This window comes from Rhipicephalus microplus, chromosome 5 (assembly GCF_043290135.1).
Source record: "Rhipicephalus microplus isolate Deutch F79 chromosome 5, USDA_Rmic, whole genome shotgun sequence".
In the NCBI taxonomy this organism is placed as follows: domain Eukaryota; kingdom Metazoa; phylum Arthropoda; class Arachnida; order Ixodida; family Ixodidae; genus Rhipicephalus; species Rhipicephalus microplus.
The window spans coordinates 190,018,499-190,034,613 of NC_134704.1; the positions used below are offsets into that span (position 1 = coordinate 190,018,499).

Below are 16,115 nucleotides of genomic sequence, written 5' to 3' on the forward strand. Positions count from 1 at the left end.
CTGTGGCTGGCATTTTTAGATATCCAGGGAGCTTACGATAGTGTGATTCAAGAATACTTGTAGGGAATACTGGACACACTTTATGTGGAAGATGAAATAACTGATCTTCTAAAGGACATCTATAAAAGTAACAAGGTAGTTATCAAATCGGAAGAACTGGTATCTAAACCTATGCAGATACAATGCGGTCATCGACAGGAATGTCCCTTGTTGCCTTTGTTATTTATGCTGTATCTCCAAGAACTAGAATCCTAATTAGAGGAGAGTCAATTCGGATTCAGCCTCTGTTTCGCCAAGCAAGGAAAACACATTCAACAATCATTGCCAGCAGTGATGCATCCAGATGATAAAGTAGTATTAGCCGACAACAAGAAATATCTGCCGGCATTGATAGACATCTGGGGTAAAAAAGGAGATAGGTTAAATTTGAAGTTCAGCAGGGACAAATAAGCAATCATCATTTCGAATGATAATCAAGGCAGTGGGCCAAAGATACAGGAAGTCACGCTAGAAATAGTGGATAAATTCAAATACTTGGGCGTATGGATAAATAACGGGGCTGAGTATCTAAGGGAGCACGAAAGATACGTAATGACTGAGAGAACCAGGAATGCAGCTGTGATAAAAAATAGGGCACTGTGGAACTACATTAGGTATGATGTTGTGAGAGGGATTTGGAAAGGTGTCATGTTCCCAGGTTTGACATTCGGCATTGCGGTCTTGTGCATAAAATCAGAAGTTCAAGCAAGATTTGAAAGTAAACAAGGTATTGTAGGTAGAATCGCTTTGGTAACACATGGGAATACACCAAACTATTGGGTGCAGGGTGACAATGAATGGACATCGTTTGAGTGCAGAGAAGCTAGCAGCATGTTGGAATTAGAGGAGCGATTGAGAAGAATGGTAGAGGAGCGTTGGGCTAAGAAAGTTTCCTGCTACTTTTACATGAAGATTGTTGATACTAAATGGAGGAAGCGAACTGAAAAATTGTCGAGCAAGTATTTAGACAACAGCATATTACCAAGCCAAAAGAAAACATCGGTTGAGAAGAAGGTGAAGGAAACAGACAGGGTCTTGTGGAAGATTGGAATACTTACGAAATCATCACTGAAGACCTACCCAACTTCCAAGCAAGAAAATGCAAAAGAAAACATTTACGATGAGTCTCAGGGTAGTTTTCGGCTGTTCGAGGCCAGAACGGGAGTATAGGAGACCAAGACGTACCGAGCCAAATACGAAGGCATAGACACAATATGCTGTGCGCGTGGAGAGGTGGAGGAAACGGCTGAAAATGTGAAAATGTTCTGTAAAGGCTTCCACCCTTAAATGTAAACACTCGACAGAAGTCTAGTTGGGTATGAAGCTGGGAGATGATTTAGACTTCAACCAAAAGTTTTGAAGAAACGTGACGTTTCGAAACCGACTTGGTTCCTTTCTCGGGAGCGACTGTGGAGATTACGTAGCAGCGGCGTCTTCAAAGCACTCGCGAGGCAGATAATTACCCTTCTCCGCACCAGTTAGTGCAGTGGCTATACTGGGGCAACGAGAGTGGAAAAGTGCAGAGAGAACGGTTCCTAAAAACACGTCAACAGGCCTTTACGGCATTCCAATTATGCTAATAAAGAAACTAGGACGAAACTCTAAGCAAACATTAAGAGCGGCAGCGAGCGAAGCAATAGTGTATGATAAAGCCCCCAATAGGTATAAAATAAGTAAGATGAACATAATATATAAAGGCAAGGGAGACAAAGCTGGTATATACGCCTATCGTCCTATGACAGAGACATCAGTAGTTTACAAGCTGGTGATGCAGATAGTAAAGACCGCGACCTACTGTACTCCTGACCTGCCCAGATAGCAGATTTCCTATCGAAGTGCGTGCCCCGCTCTCGTTCAAGGCTCGCCATTGGTGGCGGTACCTATAACATGTTCGTCTGCTATTCTACGGCTGTTTGGACGGTGCTGGACTAAGAATTCCTGCATTCTGTGATGAACTGCTGGCATATATGTGACTTTTTTGTCACTTAGATGGCTGGTCAAGTAAGGTATTCAGTGAATTTATGTATTTATTGTACATTCTTTGACTAACATGGGAACCCGTAGATATACCAAATGTAGGACAGCCTATGTGTTGTTGCGTCCAGTTAATTGCAAAAAACTTCTGAATAACTCTTCGTATATTCATTTCGATTTATTTTTACTTGTGCATAATAATTACACAATATGAGCGCTTTGTTGACCACAAGCGCAGAAAGTGACGTCAATAAGCAGGTGCTGACTGGCGCCACACCGCTCGTAGGTAAGACCCTAGCGGCAGAAAGTAGAAACAAGGCATGGGGGCTCGAGCGGGGCTATCTGGGCAGGTCATGAGTAGAGTAGGTCGTGGTAAAAACTAAGGACATGGGTGGAGAATTAGGGGGTGCTGGGAGAAATACAAAATGAGTTGTGTAAACGAAAGAGCCTAAAACAAAATCTGTTTTCATTGATGCACTGTATTGAAACAGCGGAAAAGGAACACAGGTGCCTGTGGCTGACATTTCTAGATATAAATGGAGCTTATGATAGTGTAATTCAAGAAAACTTGGGGAGAATACAGGACACACTAAATGTGGAAGATGGAATAACTAATCTCTTTATAGGATATTCATAAAAGTAACAAGTTAGTTATAAAATCGGAAAAATAGGTATCTGAACATATATAGATATGACGTGGGCTTCGACAGAGATGTCCCTTGTCAGCTTTTTTATTTATGCTGTATCTACGGGAACTAGAAGATAAATTAGAGGGCAGTCGACTCGTTCTTTTTTTTTGCCAAGCAAGGAAAACAAATAGCATAGCCTTTACCAGCGCTGATGTATACAAATGATATAGTATTATTAGCCGACAACAAGAAAGATCTGCAGGGATTGATATATATCTGTGGTAATGAGGGAGATGGGGTAAATTTGAAGGTCAGCAGGGGGCAATCCGCAATGATGAATTTTTGATAAGAAAGGCAGGGAGCATAACATACAGGAAGTGACGCTAGAAATAGCGCATAAAGACAAATATTTGGGCGTATAGATAAATAACGGTGCTGAACACCTAAGGGAGCATGAAAGATACAGTAATGTAGCAGTAATAAAAAAATGGGCACGGTGGGACTACAATGAGTATAATGTTGTGAGAGGGATTTGGAAAGGTGTCATAATCCCGGGTTTAACGTTCCGCAACGTGGTTTTGTGCATGAAATCAGAGGTTCAATCAAGGTTGGAAATTAAACGACGTGGCAAAGAGACTTTCTTTGAGATCACAGGGGAATCCTCCAAATCAGGGCGTACAGTGTGACATGGGATGGACATCGTTTGAGGGCAGGAAAGGTAGAGACAATTAGACTTTGAAGAGTGATTGAAAAAAATGATTGAGAAGCGTTGAGCTTGGAAAGTTTCCAGCTATTTGTACATGAAGAGTGTTTCTACTAAATTGAGGAAGCGAATTGGAAAATTGTCAAGCAAGTATTTTGACAACAGCAGAATACTGAGGAAAAAGGAAACCTCGGTTAAGAGAAAGGTGAAAGAAACAGACAGGGAATTCAGAAGATTAGAATGCTTACGAAATCATCACTGGAGACCTGACGAACTTTCAAGCAGGAAATTGCAACAGAAAATATCTACAATAAATATGGAACAGTACTCTGCTGTTCGATACCAAAACGGAAGTATTGCAAACCAAGACGTACCGAGTCAAATACGAAAGCACAGCCACGTTACGTAGTGCATGTGGAGAACAGGAAGAAACGCCTGGACATTCGATAATGTTCTGTAAAGGGCACCACCCAATAATGTTCTGTAAAGGGCTCTTCGATAATGTTCTGTAAATGGCTCCATTATGGAAGATAATGGCGCGGAATTATTAAAAGCATTGGTGTTTAGGGACAGTGAAGGCAAAGTAGGCTTTAAACAGGTAGAAATAACCAGGAGGAGGGTAACTGATTAGTGGCTACAATCAAGGCGCGAGTGAAATTCAATCCTTCAACACATAGGGATAGTACTAAACTTCATGACTAGGTGGTGTGAGCCACCTCGTTATCCAAAGGGCGCAGCTGGATACATCCATTATTCTATCAGTTCATCTTAAAGGGCCACTCACCAGGCCCATGCCAAATTTTAGTTAGACATTGGAAGTTATTGGGTGTCTGATGAGGAACGTTTTGCCACAAAAATTGTTCGTATCGGTTCAATACGAGCGGAGAAAACAGGTTTTTTGAAGTGGTGCGAAACGAGGGGGAGAGGAGGCGAGCTCAAAACCCTTGCCGCTCCTCTGCGTAGCCTTCGCAAGACAAATCTTTTCCCCACCCTCTCTGGCATCCGACCAAGAGGGGACGTGCGCATGATGTGCCCAAACAAGTCCAACACCCGAGCACGCCAGCGGCGTTGCTTTGTTGACCAACATTATTTTGTGGTCGTCTGCCTGCTTCTGCGGGATGGTTTGGAAAAGCTGGCTTAGACGCGGTAGAGTAGATGAGCACAATGAGTGCGCGAACGCGTAGGAGCGTTCCGCGGCGGTTCTCTGCTCACTGCGCTGACCGCGGGGACACGAACGCACGTGAAACGCTGGCACATTAGTCCCGCACCTCGTAGCATTTCACGGGAACAAATGGAAGAAAAACGCGCACAATTTTTGAATGCGTCTCATCATTTATTTCGAGTTTTATTAATTTCTTAAAGCAACAAATACATAAACTACGCATGCTGTGTTAAATAATTTTAGCCATGTCACGTGGTATACTGTTGACAACGTCAGAGCAGACTCGTCTGCATAGAGGACCAATGTCACTGCATTGCCGTGTACGTAGCAGCATTCCTACGCCTACGTCATGCCCTCATTTTTAACGCGTGCGCTGGCAGAGGGGAGGGGAAGCAGCTTTCATCTTGAAATTTGACCCATTTCCGTGGCACGTAGCGTTGCAAAGTTTGACAGACGTGATCACGAACGCCTCGTCTACGCATTGCGCTTGTCAGCTCAAAATTGTCAAACCTGGTAAGAGGCCCTTTAAAGGAGAAATCAGGCCCATATACGTAGCTTGTCCAGACATCACTGGGGCGTATGGCAACGTTGATAGGGATATGTTGAGGGAAATATTGAAGAAAGTCGGCATAGGCAATGTGTGTACACAGCTTTTGAGAGAAATATACCAAGAAATTACATTTTGCTTGAATTTGAAGAAATAAGCAGCAAAGACAGCGTTGAAATTAACAAAGGGCTGAGACAGGGTTTTTTTTTTGTCTTTGCTGCATTCATGCTGTACATGGTGAGAATAGAAAGAGCGCTTGAAGTTGCAACATAGGGTTTAATACGTCACGCAAACAGACTGAGCGGTGGTTCAGCAGAAGCTTCGAGTTCTATTTTACGCAGACGATATTGTCCTATTCGCAGAAAATCAAGGTGATGTACAGCGGCTAGCGGATATATTCGGAAGGAAACGCAAGTCTTTAGGGCTTTAGGCAGTCCGACAGCAGTGCACGTTGGAACTACGCACTGAAAGATACACCTTTTTGCAGGCACTTCTTGCGAGCATCTGCGCGAGCGAGCACCTGACATCGCCGCAAGCGAGGAAATTGACGACCCGGCAGACAACTGTCGCCCGCTCTGTGATCAAGATTGCAAGATCTCATCATCGCGAGAACGTCGTCACCAGAGGGCAATCGTTTCTGTCTGAGATATAAAGCCTGCGGGAACATCGCATCTTCTGCAGTCCGCCAGCAGTGCACGTTGGAACTACGTACTAAAAGATACACCTTTTTGCACGTGAGATAAACGTACACGGTAATATTGTAGCCGCTATTTTTTTCTTACCTTTGTGCACTGCCACCGGACATAGTTCATTGTTTTTTTTTGTTTTTTTTATTGATTACAGCTCTGTCTGAGTGCATTGCATATATTTTGTTCCCACCCTACGATGACGAAGGATTTGCGTGACAAGGCAAAGGCCATCGACGACCTACGCCACGAATTAAAAAAAGAGCTCCGAGAGATTAAGGACAGTTTGAAAGAAGTAAAGGACCTCAAAGAGGGCCTTAGTCAGATACTGAAAGAAAACAAGGACCTAAAAGTGGAAAATGCCCAACTGCGGAGCAGGGTCGAAGAAGTCGAGCAGTACTAGCGTTCCAATAACCTGAACCATTCGAGGCTGATAAGAAAATTGGAGTTATTGTGCATGAAGAAATTTCTGAGGATGATGTTGACACATGCCATAGAGTGCCCTCTTCTCGGCATGATGTAAGCAACATAGTTGTTTGCTTTGTGAGAATAACTAAACGGAATGCCTTGCTAAGAAAGGCAAGGAAAGCTAAAATTGACAGTGGGGTACTGGGAAGTCAAGTGTCATCCCCAGTGTACGGTAATGAACACTTGACAAGGAATGGCAAACGACTGCTTGGGGCCGCAATACAACGTAAAAGGGAGATGAAGTGAAAGTTTGTCTGGACAACAAATGGGAAGGTATTCGCCCATCGAAACGAAAGTTCGCAGGAGCTCAGAATAGCCACTACCAACGATCTAAGTAAAATGACAGCAGAGGCTGTCAGTGACAAGCTGTCGCAGATTAAATTGTATTAGGGGTTATTATGTTGTCGAAACACTACCTAAATGGCAAAAGTGTGCTATTATGAGCTTGAATCTTTCAATTCACTGCTGCACGACGCTCACAAGCGATTAACACTGTTTCTTGTGAACGTACGCAGCATACGTAATAAAGATCAGCTGGATGACTACTTCTCTCAGCTTTCTTTTGCTTTTGACATGCTTATGTTTTCAAAAACCTGGCTAAGGAGTGGTGAAGATCCTCCTTATTTTCAAGGTTATACTTATAATGGCCTTGTGCGTACTGGAGGACGAGGAGGTGGTGTGGCCATTTAGGTCAAGGATACAATTAACCATGAATTTATTCCTCAATTTTTCAGTGTGAACAAAAACATTGAATTCTTAGTGATGCGCCTGCCTAGGGCACTTATAATCGTGGTCTACAGGCCACCCACAGGTAGTAAGCCAGCATTTCTGGAGTCGATTGAAAATGTGCTGAATTATTCCTGCCATTCGAGTTTAGATTTTGCGATCATGGGTGACGTCAACGTTGATAAGCTTTCACTGGATGCCTCAGCTCGACAGCTAACAGAGGTTATGAACTACTTCGCTTGTGAAAACGTTATCACAAAAGCCACGCGAGTGACGGCTGAAACGGCAACTCTGCTTGATATTTGCATCATGAACGTATGCTCTTTATCGTGTCGCTGGGACACTTTCTTTGGAAATAAACGATCATCTACCCATTTTTTTAGTCTTTCCTATATCACGTGACTGCTATCAAAAGAATAATAATGAAAAGGTGGTATTTCGTAAAATCAATGTCCTTTATGATCCAGGAATGCTGTAGGTATTTCGTCAATGAATTATTGAAGAGGACTGGAAGCGTGTGCTTCAGGTAGCAGACGCAATTGATTCATATGAGATATTATTCGTAAAACGAGAACACTGTTACGATATTGCGTTTCCGAAGGTTATGAAGAAACAACAGATTAAAAAAATAAGAAAACCTTGAATTTCAAATGCCTTGCATACAACATAAAGAATAAACACCACATGTTTCATGCATTTGTCAAGTCCCGCCACATGAATATGCCAAAGGAATACAAGAAGTACAAAAATCAACCTAATTATGAGCTGAAACAGGCCAAGATAAACTATTACGCAGATGTTTTCAGCAGAATAAGCAATGACCCAAGGAAAATCTGGGATGAGGTCACAGGCCTGCTGGGCCACAAACCTCGCAGCAATGTAACTTCCATAGAGACAGAAGCGGGTGTCCTTAGTGATGTTAATGCAGAAACAGCATTCAACAAGTATTTCGTAACGTGCTGTGACACCCAAGATGACACCGATAGTGAGGGCCTACATCTGTTGTCAAATAGTTATAGTATTCCCAATACAATTGCGTTAACCCCTGTCACATGCATCGAAGTTGAAAAAAGCATTAGGAAAATAAAAAACAAATGTGCAGCAGGGTACGACGAAATAAAACCTGTGCCGATAAAATACGTGGCCGATGTGTTATCTGCTCCCTTAGCGTATATCATCAATCTTTGTTTCTCCACGGGCATATTCCCAGATAAGCTGAAAATTGCTCGCGTATGTCTGATCTTTAAAGGCGGCATTCCAAAACACATCACCAACTATCGGCCCATATCAGTGCTACCTGTTCTTTCGAAAGTTTACAAAAGTACATTGAACGAGCGGCTCCAGGATTTTTTTGATTAATACACTGTTTTAAATAATGCGCAATTTGGCTTCCAAAAAATAAGTCTGCAGAGCTTGCATTATTTCAAATAAAAGATCACATAATAGGGAATTTTGAGAAAAAATTATATGCAGTTGGGCTATCCATGGATCTGCGCAAAGCGTTTGATACCGCATGTCATGACATCCTCTTGCATAAATTAAGCTCATGTGGTATACGAGGAATTGCACATGACCTATTGAAAAGCTATTTAGCAAATTGACACCAATTTTTGAGCATAAATTACGTGCATTCAGACTACGTCGTAGTCGAGAAAGGAGTGCCACAGGGATCAATTCTGGTCCCCTCCTATTTATAATTTATATCAATGATCTTTGCCACATTCTAGATTGCCCCAAACTAGTAATGTACGCGGACGACACAAACATTTTTTCGAGAGTTGTTCACTTGTCGACCTTGAAGAGAACGTGAATGTTTTTTGAATCGACTCTCGTCATAGTTAAAACTTAATAAGTTGTGCTTGAACGCAAATAAGACCAAGTACATTCTGTTTGCGCCCGTGAATAAACCAAGAAATTTTAATATGACTATAACCTACCAGGGACACATATTAGAACAAGTTAACAGCCAAAAGTTCAAGAAGACCTATCTTAGAATAAGCACATAGCAAAGTTGATTGATTTGTGGGGTTTAACGTCCAAAACCACCATATGATAAACACATAGCAAAGTTAAAGTCAAAGTATTGGATGCTTATACAGGTTAAATTCTCTCATACCACTGTGGCTAAAAAACATCCTTTATTATACTGTCTTCTACTCACGACTTTCTTACTGCGCTCTTGTGTGGGGGACTACAACACTAACAAACTATTCTAAATTGGTTATTCTACAAAAGAGGGTTCTGAGAATCTTTGAAGACTTTCGTGGCCCTATACGTGACTTGCGGACAGAACCGCTATTTTCAAAATATCGCATACTCAAAGCAAACCAGATTTATTATTTTAAGTTATTTCAGTACATAAAACGCAATAGACTCTATCATTCACTGGATTCTCGTGGTTCTCTGTACGATTTTGGTACTTACGCTAGAAGGACTACGAAGACTCGAACGATCTACGGACGACAACACTCATCTTTTCAGATACCCATGTTGTTAAACAAAATAATCAGCCTCCTAGATATAAATTGTACAGTTTCGAAGCATACGATCAGGATGGTACTGATCGAGAACAACATTGAATTTTCTTTGCTATCGTTTTATGTGTCCTCTTTGCCTAAGTTGTATCTGATGCTTTTTATGCGTGTGTTCTTTTCCTATGCTTTCCTGTGTATATTGTTATTTTTCTATATCCTTGCAATAGCGATGAGAAATCGCAACTTATATCTATTCGTATTTGAAACATTAAGATGGTTATGTATATTTCTGTTTACCATAAATAACACTTTATTACTCTTGTATGTGTTACAGTATTTGCACATGTACCTTATGTATTTTTGTATAATTTTGTATTTTTTTCTGTATCCTGCAAAATTCTTATGTCAGCCTGTCTGCCTCACTGTATTTGGAGCAAAGGCCTTTTTTCAGGCTTTCAGCCTTCTGCCTTCGCTCCATTTTCTGTACTGGCACAGAAAGAAACAAATAAAGAAAGAAAGAAAGGAAGAATTCAGTGCAAGCAAAGGTGTATTGATGATATTCAATGATTACAACAACAAGGCGGTGTCAATACAGGGCCAAAAATACCAAAGGTAAGCGAGCTGAGACACTTCAGAGTATGAGCAAGGGAGGGAGACAGGTATATGGAGGTACAAGAAAAAAAAACATCGGCTGCAAAAAGAAACACGAATGCTGCAATAATTAAGCACGGAGCGTTCTGAGATATGAAGTCCTTCGATGTCTGTCGAAAGGCGTAATGGCTTCTGGGCCTACATTTCGGAACTAAGTGGTGTGCATGAAGTCAGAGCGGCAGTCAGAAATGGATGTAAATTGAAGGAACGTGGGACGCCTCGCGTTGAGCGCTCATGTGAAGACGACGAATAAGGCCGTAAAAACGGGTATGGTATAGACAGGCTTTGCAGCAAGGGAAGCTCTGAGCAACGTGAATATTTAAGAGGGGCTTAGGAAAATAAGGAGAGTAGATGGGCAGGTAAGGTGCTCAGGTATTTGTGTAGAAAGAGAGCCAACACCAAGTGGAAAAAAAAACTAGGAGGCTCACCAGTAAATATACAGCTGGCAGCGCGGGTGACACAAAAACAAAAAGCATTAAGCAAAAATTCATGGAGGTGGAGCGAATAGAAAAGAATCTGGCTCTCAGTAACTACAGGAAGGGCGAAAACCAAATAAGGAAAGAGTGGTTGTACGATAATTCAAAAGGAAGCGATTTACTGTTCGAAGCGACGTAGGGTTGTCTTAGAACGCGTACTAATAAAGCAAGACTCTATAAAGAAGAAGAACATTGTACATGCTGCGGGGGAGTTAGGCATACGATAAAACATGCCCTCTTTGAACGAGGCGATATCCCCCCAGATATACGTGTCAGTACAACCCAACATGAGGCTTTGGGTTTCAGGGACAAACATGGAAAGCTGAATACGTCCATTATTGAAGCGAGTAAAGACAGTTACAGTATTGGTGGCTCAAAAGTACAGTTAAAGGACAGAAATAGTGAGAAAAGGCCGTCATTCTGCCTGTAGAGGCAGAAAGGCCGAACACATTTTTTGTTATACTAAGATCAATTTATTCGAAGTAGATGAAGCGAAAGGCCAACATAAAAAGAAAGATATAGTTTTCGTTTTTTTTTGCAAGCCTGGTGGCACACATGTCATCGCCCCTTTATAAAGAAGACGCTCACAGCATTCATGCATTCATCCATCCGGAAATCAGGACTTGTAGAATATGTCAGATTAGTTACTATAATACAAACTCACCGACTTTGTGACGGCAGCTGCGTTCGATGCATACCATGCCAGAGCGTTCGCACTCCCAGTCCATTGTGCAATCTCGGCCCTCAGGGACCACTGCGAATGTGTGATGCGTTTGCAAAAAGAAACATTAAGATCAAGCGCTTCACTGGCACTAAAACATATTGCTAGACATATATACAGAAAAAGTGCAGCTCATTATTTTCTGTGAATTATTTCTCATAAGTTAGCTCCTTGCGTCTGTATAATACAAGCATTATGCTATGTATTTCAGCAAACAAGCAACAAGCAATAAAACATTAAAAATGGCGCTACGCATCTACAACTACCGTGGTACTGTTCTTAGGTGTATGTAGCGCGTCAGAATATTGCCGCGAGCGTAATAACAGACAGCGACAAATCGACGTTTTGCTCGCCCTCAGACCAGGAAGCAAAAGCCCTCTCCTTTCTTCACTTCCAAGTGATTCCACCTACCGTTGATGAATCATATCTAATACCTGTGACATTATTTCCTCTCCTCGAAAAGCATCGGCTTGGTGCTGGTAATGAGCGTTCGGAAAATATGAGAAAGAAAAGATGCTACCATGGAATCCAAAAACTCCGCCGTAAGAAAAGAAAATGGGCTGGTGTCATAGAAGTACTCAATGAAGAAAGAAGTTAGGACACAAGACAATTAAAAAGAAACGAAAGTGACAAAAAATAGTCATTGCATGGCAAGTTAGTCCACGTTCGATCGATGACGCGAGAACTATGTTTTGAGCCTTGACACGTGCACCACATCACTTAGTGGAAACCGACGGGAACGTCTTGAGGTGCCCTCAGGGAGAACTTCATACGTAACGTCACTGAGTCGGCGCAGAACTTTGTAAGGGCCGAAGTAGCACTGAAGCAACTTTTCAGAGTGACCACGCTGTCGGATGGGAGTCCACACCCAAACTTCATGGCATGGTTGGAAGGTAACCTCTCGGTGTGTTAGGTTGTAGCGGTGTGCGTCGGCAGTTTTGCATGCCTGAATACCGCGTCGGGCGAAATCACGGGCCTCCTCGGCGCGTTGAGCGTACAATGCAGCGTCCTTGTTGAACATGCTCAAGTTGTTGGGAAGGAGCATTGCGTCGAGCATTGTAGTGACCTCTCGACTATGATTTAAGCGAAATTAGGTGAAACTTGTACTCTCTTGGGCTGCTGTATTGTAAAAAAAGTTACGTAAGGGAGCATATCATCCCACTTCTTGTAATCAACGGCCACATACATCAACAGCATATCTGCAATGGTCTTGTTCAACCGTTCAGTGAGTCCGTTTTTTGGGGGGTGATAACCCGTGGTGTTCCGATGTACCGTACCACTTAATCTCAGCACTTCTTGAAGCATCTCTGCGGTGAAAGCTGTACCATGATCAGTAATTATCACAGCCGGCGCTCCGTGACAAAGTACAATGCTGGTGACGAAAAACTGTGCAATTTTGGCTGCGGTAGCTTTGGGCAGGGCCTTTGTTTTGCTGTAACGCGTTAAATAATTGGTGGCAACCACAACCCACCAGTTTCCAGACGAAGAGGAGGGAAATGAGCCGAGCAAGTCAATGCCAATTTCATGGAATGGTGTCTCTTCGGCGTGGCGATAGGCTGTAGTAGTCCTTCTGGTCGGACAGGGGGAGTCTTACGGCGTTGGCAGTCGCGGCATGTGCGGACGTGCTGCTTGACTGTCTTCGGGAAGCGGGGCCAGTAGTATGAGCGGCGAATTCTTTCCAATGTGCGCGTGTAGCCAAAGTGTCCGTATGATGGTTCGTCGTGACAAGCTTGTAAAATATTGTCCCGAAGCGAGGTCGGCGCAACCAGTAGGTATGTAGCCTGGGTATGGTCGAAATTTTTCTTATAGAGGGCTCCATCCGTGATGCAGAACGAGGCTAGCGAACGTGCGAAGTTTCGAGGAAGGCTGTGTTTTCGGCCTTCGAGGTAGTCAATTAGCGGGCTTAGCTCCATGTCGTCGCGTTGTTGTTGAGCCAAGTCAGTTGCTGATAAAGAGGAAATAAATGTATGGTCCTGTTCAACGCCCGCGTTTGTACTTCCGATTGGCGCACGTGAGAGACAGTCAGCATCAGTGTGTTAGCGCCCTGACTTGTGAATGACTGTAACGTCAATTTCTTGCAGCCGAAGGCTCCAGCGTGCTAGACGACAGGAAGGGTCTTTGAAGTTGGCGAGCCAGCATAAAGAATGGTGGTCGCTGACTACCCTGAATGGTCAACTGTATAAATAAGGGCAAAACTTTGTTATAGCCCAAACAACGGCTACGCATTCTTTTTCTGTTGCAGAGTAGTTTTTCTCTGCGGTTGATAGTGTTCGACTTGCATAGGCAATCACGCGCTCTACGCCAATTCGCCATTGAACAAGTACAGCTCCAAGTCCGACGTTGCTGGCATCCATGTGTAGCTCTTTGGTAGCGTTGTCGTCAAAGTGACTGAGTACAGGTGGGGCTTGGAGATGGTTTCGTAGCGTGTCAAAGACGTGATGCTGATCATGACCCCAAACAAATGGTACGCCGTCTTTCGTAAGTTCATCTAGCGGTTCTGTGATTTTAGAAAAGCCTTGACGAAGCGTCTGTAATATGCGCAGAGTCCCAGAAATTGGCGGAGGTCGCGCTTGTTCGTTGGGACAGGAAATGTGGCAACAGCTTTCGTTTTCTCAGGCTCTGGGTGTATACTGGCGTGGCTGACAACGTGACCGAGAAATTTCAGTTCCTCAAATGCAAAGTGGCATTTCTCAGGTTTGAGAGAAAGTCCAGCTGTTTGAATCGCCGGAAGAACTGCCTGTAAGCGCTGGACGTGCTGCTCAAACGTGTTCGAGAAGACGACCACTTCGTCAAGGTAGACAAGACACGATTGCCATCTTAGCTCAGAAAGAACCGTGTCCATCATTTTTTGAAAAGTAGCTGGCGCCGAGCATAAGCCGAAGGGAAGGACCTTGAACTCGTAGAGTCCGTCAGGAATAATGAAGGCGGTCTTTTAGCGGTCACGCTCATCAACAGATATTTGCCAATAGCCGCTGCGTAGATCCATGGAAGAAAAGTATCAAGCATTGCGAATGCTGTCCAGCGAGTCGTCTATTCGTGGTAAAGAATACCCGTCTTTCTTCGTGATCTTATTCAACTTTCGGTTGTCGACGCAAAATCGCAGGGTACCATCGTTTTTCTTTACTAACACAACGGGGGACGCCCAGGGACTGGTCGATGGCTGGATGATATCGTCCTTGAGCATCTGCTGGACCTGTTGGCGTATAACATCTTGTTCTTTTTGCGAGACTCTGTAGGTGCTGTGTTGAGGGCTGGCTGGTCCCGACGAAGCAGAAGAAGAAGACGGCCGACGGAGATGAACGCGGCCTGCGGGGACGCTGACCAGCCCGAACACGCGGGTTGGCGAGAAGCGCTGAAGAGAAGAACAACAACCGCACTCCACGGTTACCTAACGCACACTCATTTTATTTTACAGTCGCCTTGAAATCCTGGATGCCAGAGCGGCGCCCCCTGGCATCCTCACATGTCATTCCGAAACAGAAACCGACAACCCGGAACACAACAATCATCCCCTCCTCCAAAGAAATTCACCTATACACTGTTCTTATTTATACATGATCGGTACCAACGTATTATACGAGGTATGTACATTAGAACACATGAAAATTCAGAGAACGGCACACCGAACTCACACAATATGAGTCCTGAAAATGCACTGAAAAAATGTACAATGAAAGTCCTGAAAATGCACTGAAAAAAAATGTACACAACTCAGTACAATATTGATTTGGATGCATTTGACCTTTTCACAGAACAATAATGTTCACAAATTGTAATGAACAAGAGTTCTACATCACGTAGTCTTCCAACCGACGCGGCTTCAGCCTCTTCCGCTTAGGGCGGGCTCTTTTGGGTGTAGAATCAGGTGTCTCTGCACCTTGGTCACTTGTGCTCTGATGTGACACATCAAGAGCAGTAGAAGATTGTGAAGGCTCTGAACGAGCGTTAAAATTAACGGTCTCATCAGATCTCCCAGCATGAGCTTCGAAAGAACTTAGTGCACCGGAGTCCGGTTCAACGGTCTCAGCCGTATTTGAAGGTTCGAAGTGAACCATAAGACTTGGTGTACTTGAACCAGCAACACCGACTGGTAGCTCCTTCCTCCTTGAAGAAGGAATGGTTGTACATGGAGGCCACATGTAACAGTCTGATGCATAGTTGAAAGGCGTGGACGGAACCTGATGGGGAAGGCTTTTAGGTGTTGAAGGTGAATCCGTATGAAAAATAACAAGGCGCGAAGCATTCCAGATGTTATCATCACTTAAGCGAAAAGAAGTGGGGCTAACCTGGCCCAAGACTTTGTAAGAAGCCCGAAACTTGGGGTGCTTGCCTGGCACACGAACCTTGACTAGATCGCCAGTGCAAACTTTGGACTGCTTTGCAGCTCGACGGTTGTCGACATACTTTTTCGTTGCTTGTCGAGGTGCAAAGTTACGACACTGCTATGTTACGAGGCAAAGAGACTATGTAGAGAGCAACTCGCGGTTGCCTACTGTGGAGAAGTTGAGCAGGAGACACTCCAGTGGTGCCTTGTGGTGTGAAGCTGTACGAAGCTAAACATTCAGTCAAGCCTTGCTTTAGGGGATGGTGCTCTAATTGGGCGATCTGGATATGTTCCTTCAGAACGCGAGTAAAGCGCTCGATTTGCCCATTTGATTAGGGATAGAAAACTGATGACCTAGGTGCTGAATTCTTCGTTGTGAGAGAAAAGCCTCGAAATGTTGGGACTGAAACTGTGGGCCATGGTCCGTAACTATGGCATAAGGAAAACCTTCCCGGCTGAAGATTGAAGACAGAAACTCAATGATGACCTCAGAAGTAACCGTATGTGTGAAACAAAGCTCTGGTTATTTGGAATT

General features: G+C 43.6%; 1 protein-coding gene and 1 long non-coding RNA gene across 22 annotated transcripts in view; one reads left to right on the plus strand and one right to left on the minus strand.

Annotated features, from left to right (window-relative positions):
- The window catches only part of LOC119174053 (uncharacterized), a 461,603-nt gene that overhangs the window by 241,907 nt on the left and 203,581 nt on the right, over nucleotides 1-16,115 (minus strand). For 20 of the 21 annotated variants that reach the window (XR_012895535.1, XR_012895534.1, XM_075896324.1 and 17 more), the window contains one exon: nucleotides 11,200-11,289. The exons of the other annotated variant lie outside the window; for it this stretch is intronic. Coding sequence is in view for 18 of the 20 variants with exons in the window: in XM_075896324.1 (XP_075752439.1) it covers nucleotides 11,200-11,289 (90 nt within the window). In the remaining 2 variants the exon portion in view is untranslated. The remainder of the gene's footprint in view (nucleotides 1-11,199; nucleotides 11,290-16,115) is intronic. 21 annotated transcript variants of the gene reach the window in all.
- On the plus strand, nucleotides 608-9,937 carry LOC142818067 (uncharacterized). The gene is made up of 2 exons (XR_012895533.1): nucleotides 608-2,045; nucleotides 5,542-9,937. It is a non-coding gene; the product is annotated as an uncharacterized LOC142818067 (long non-coding RNA).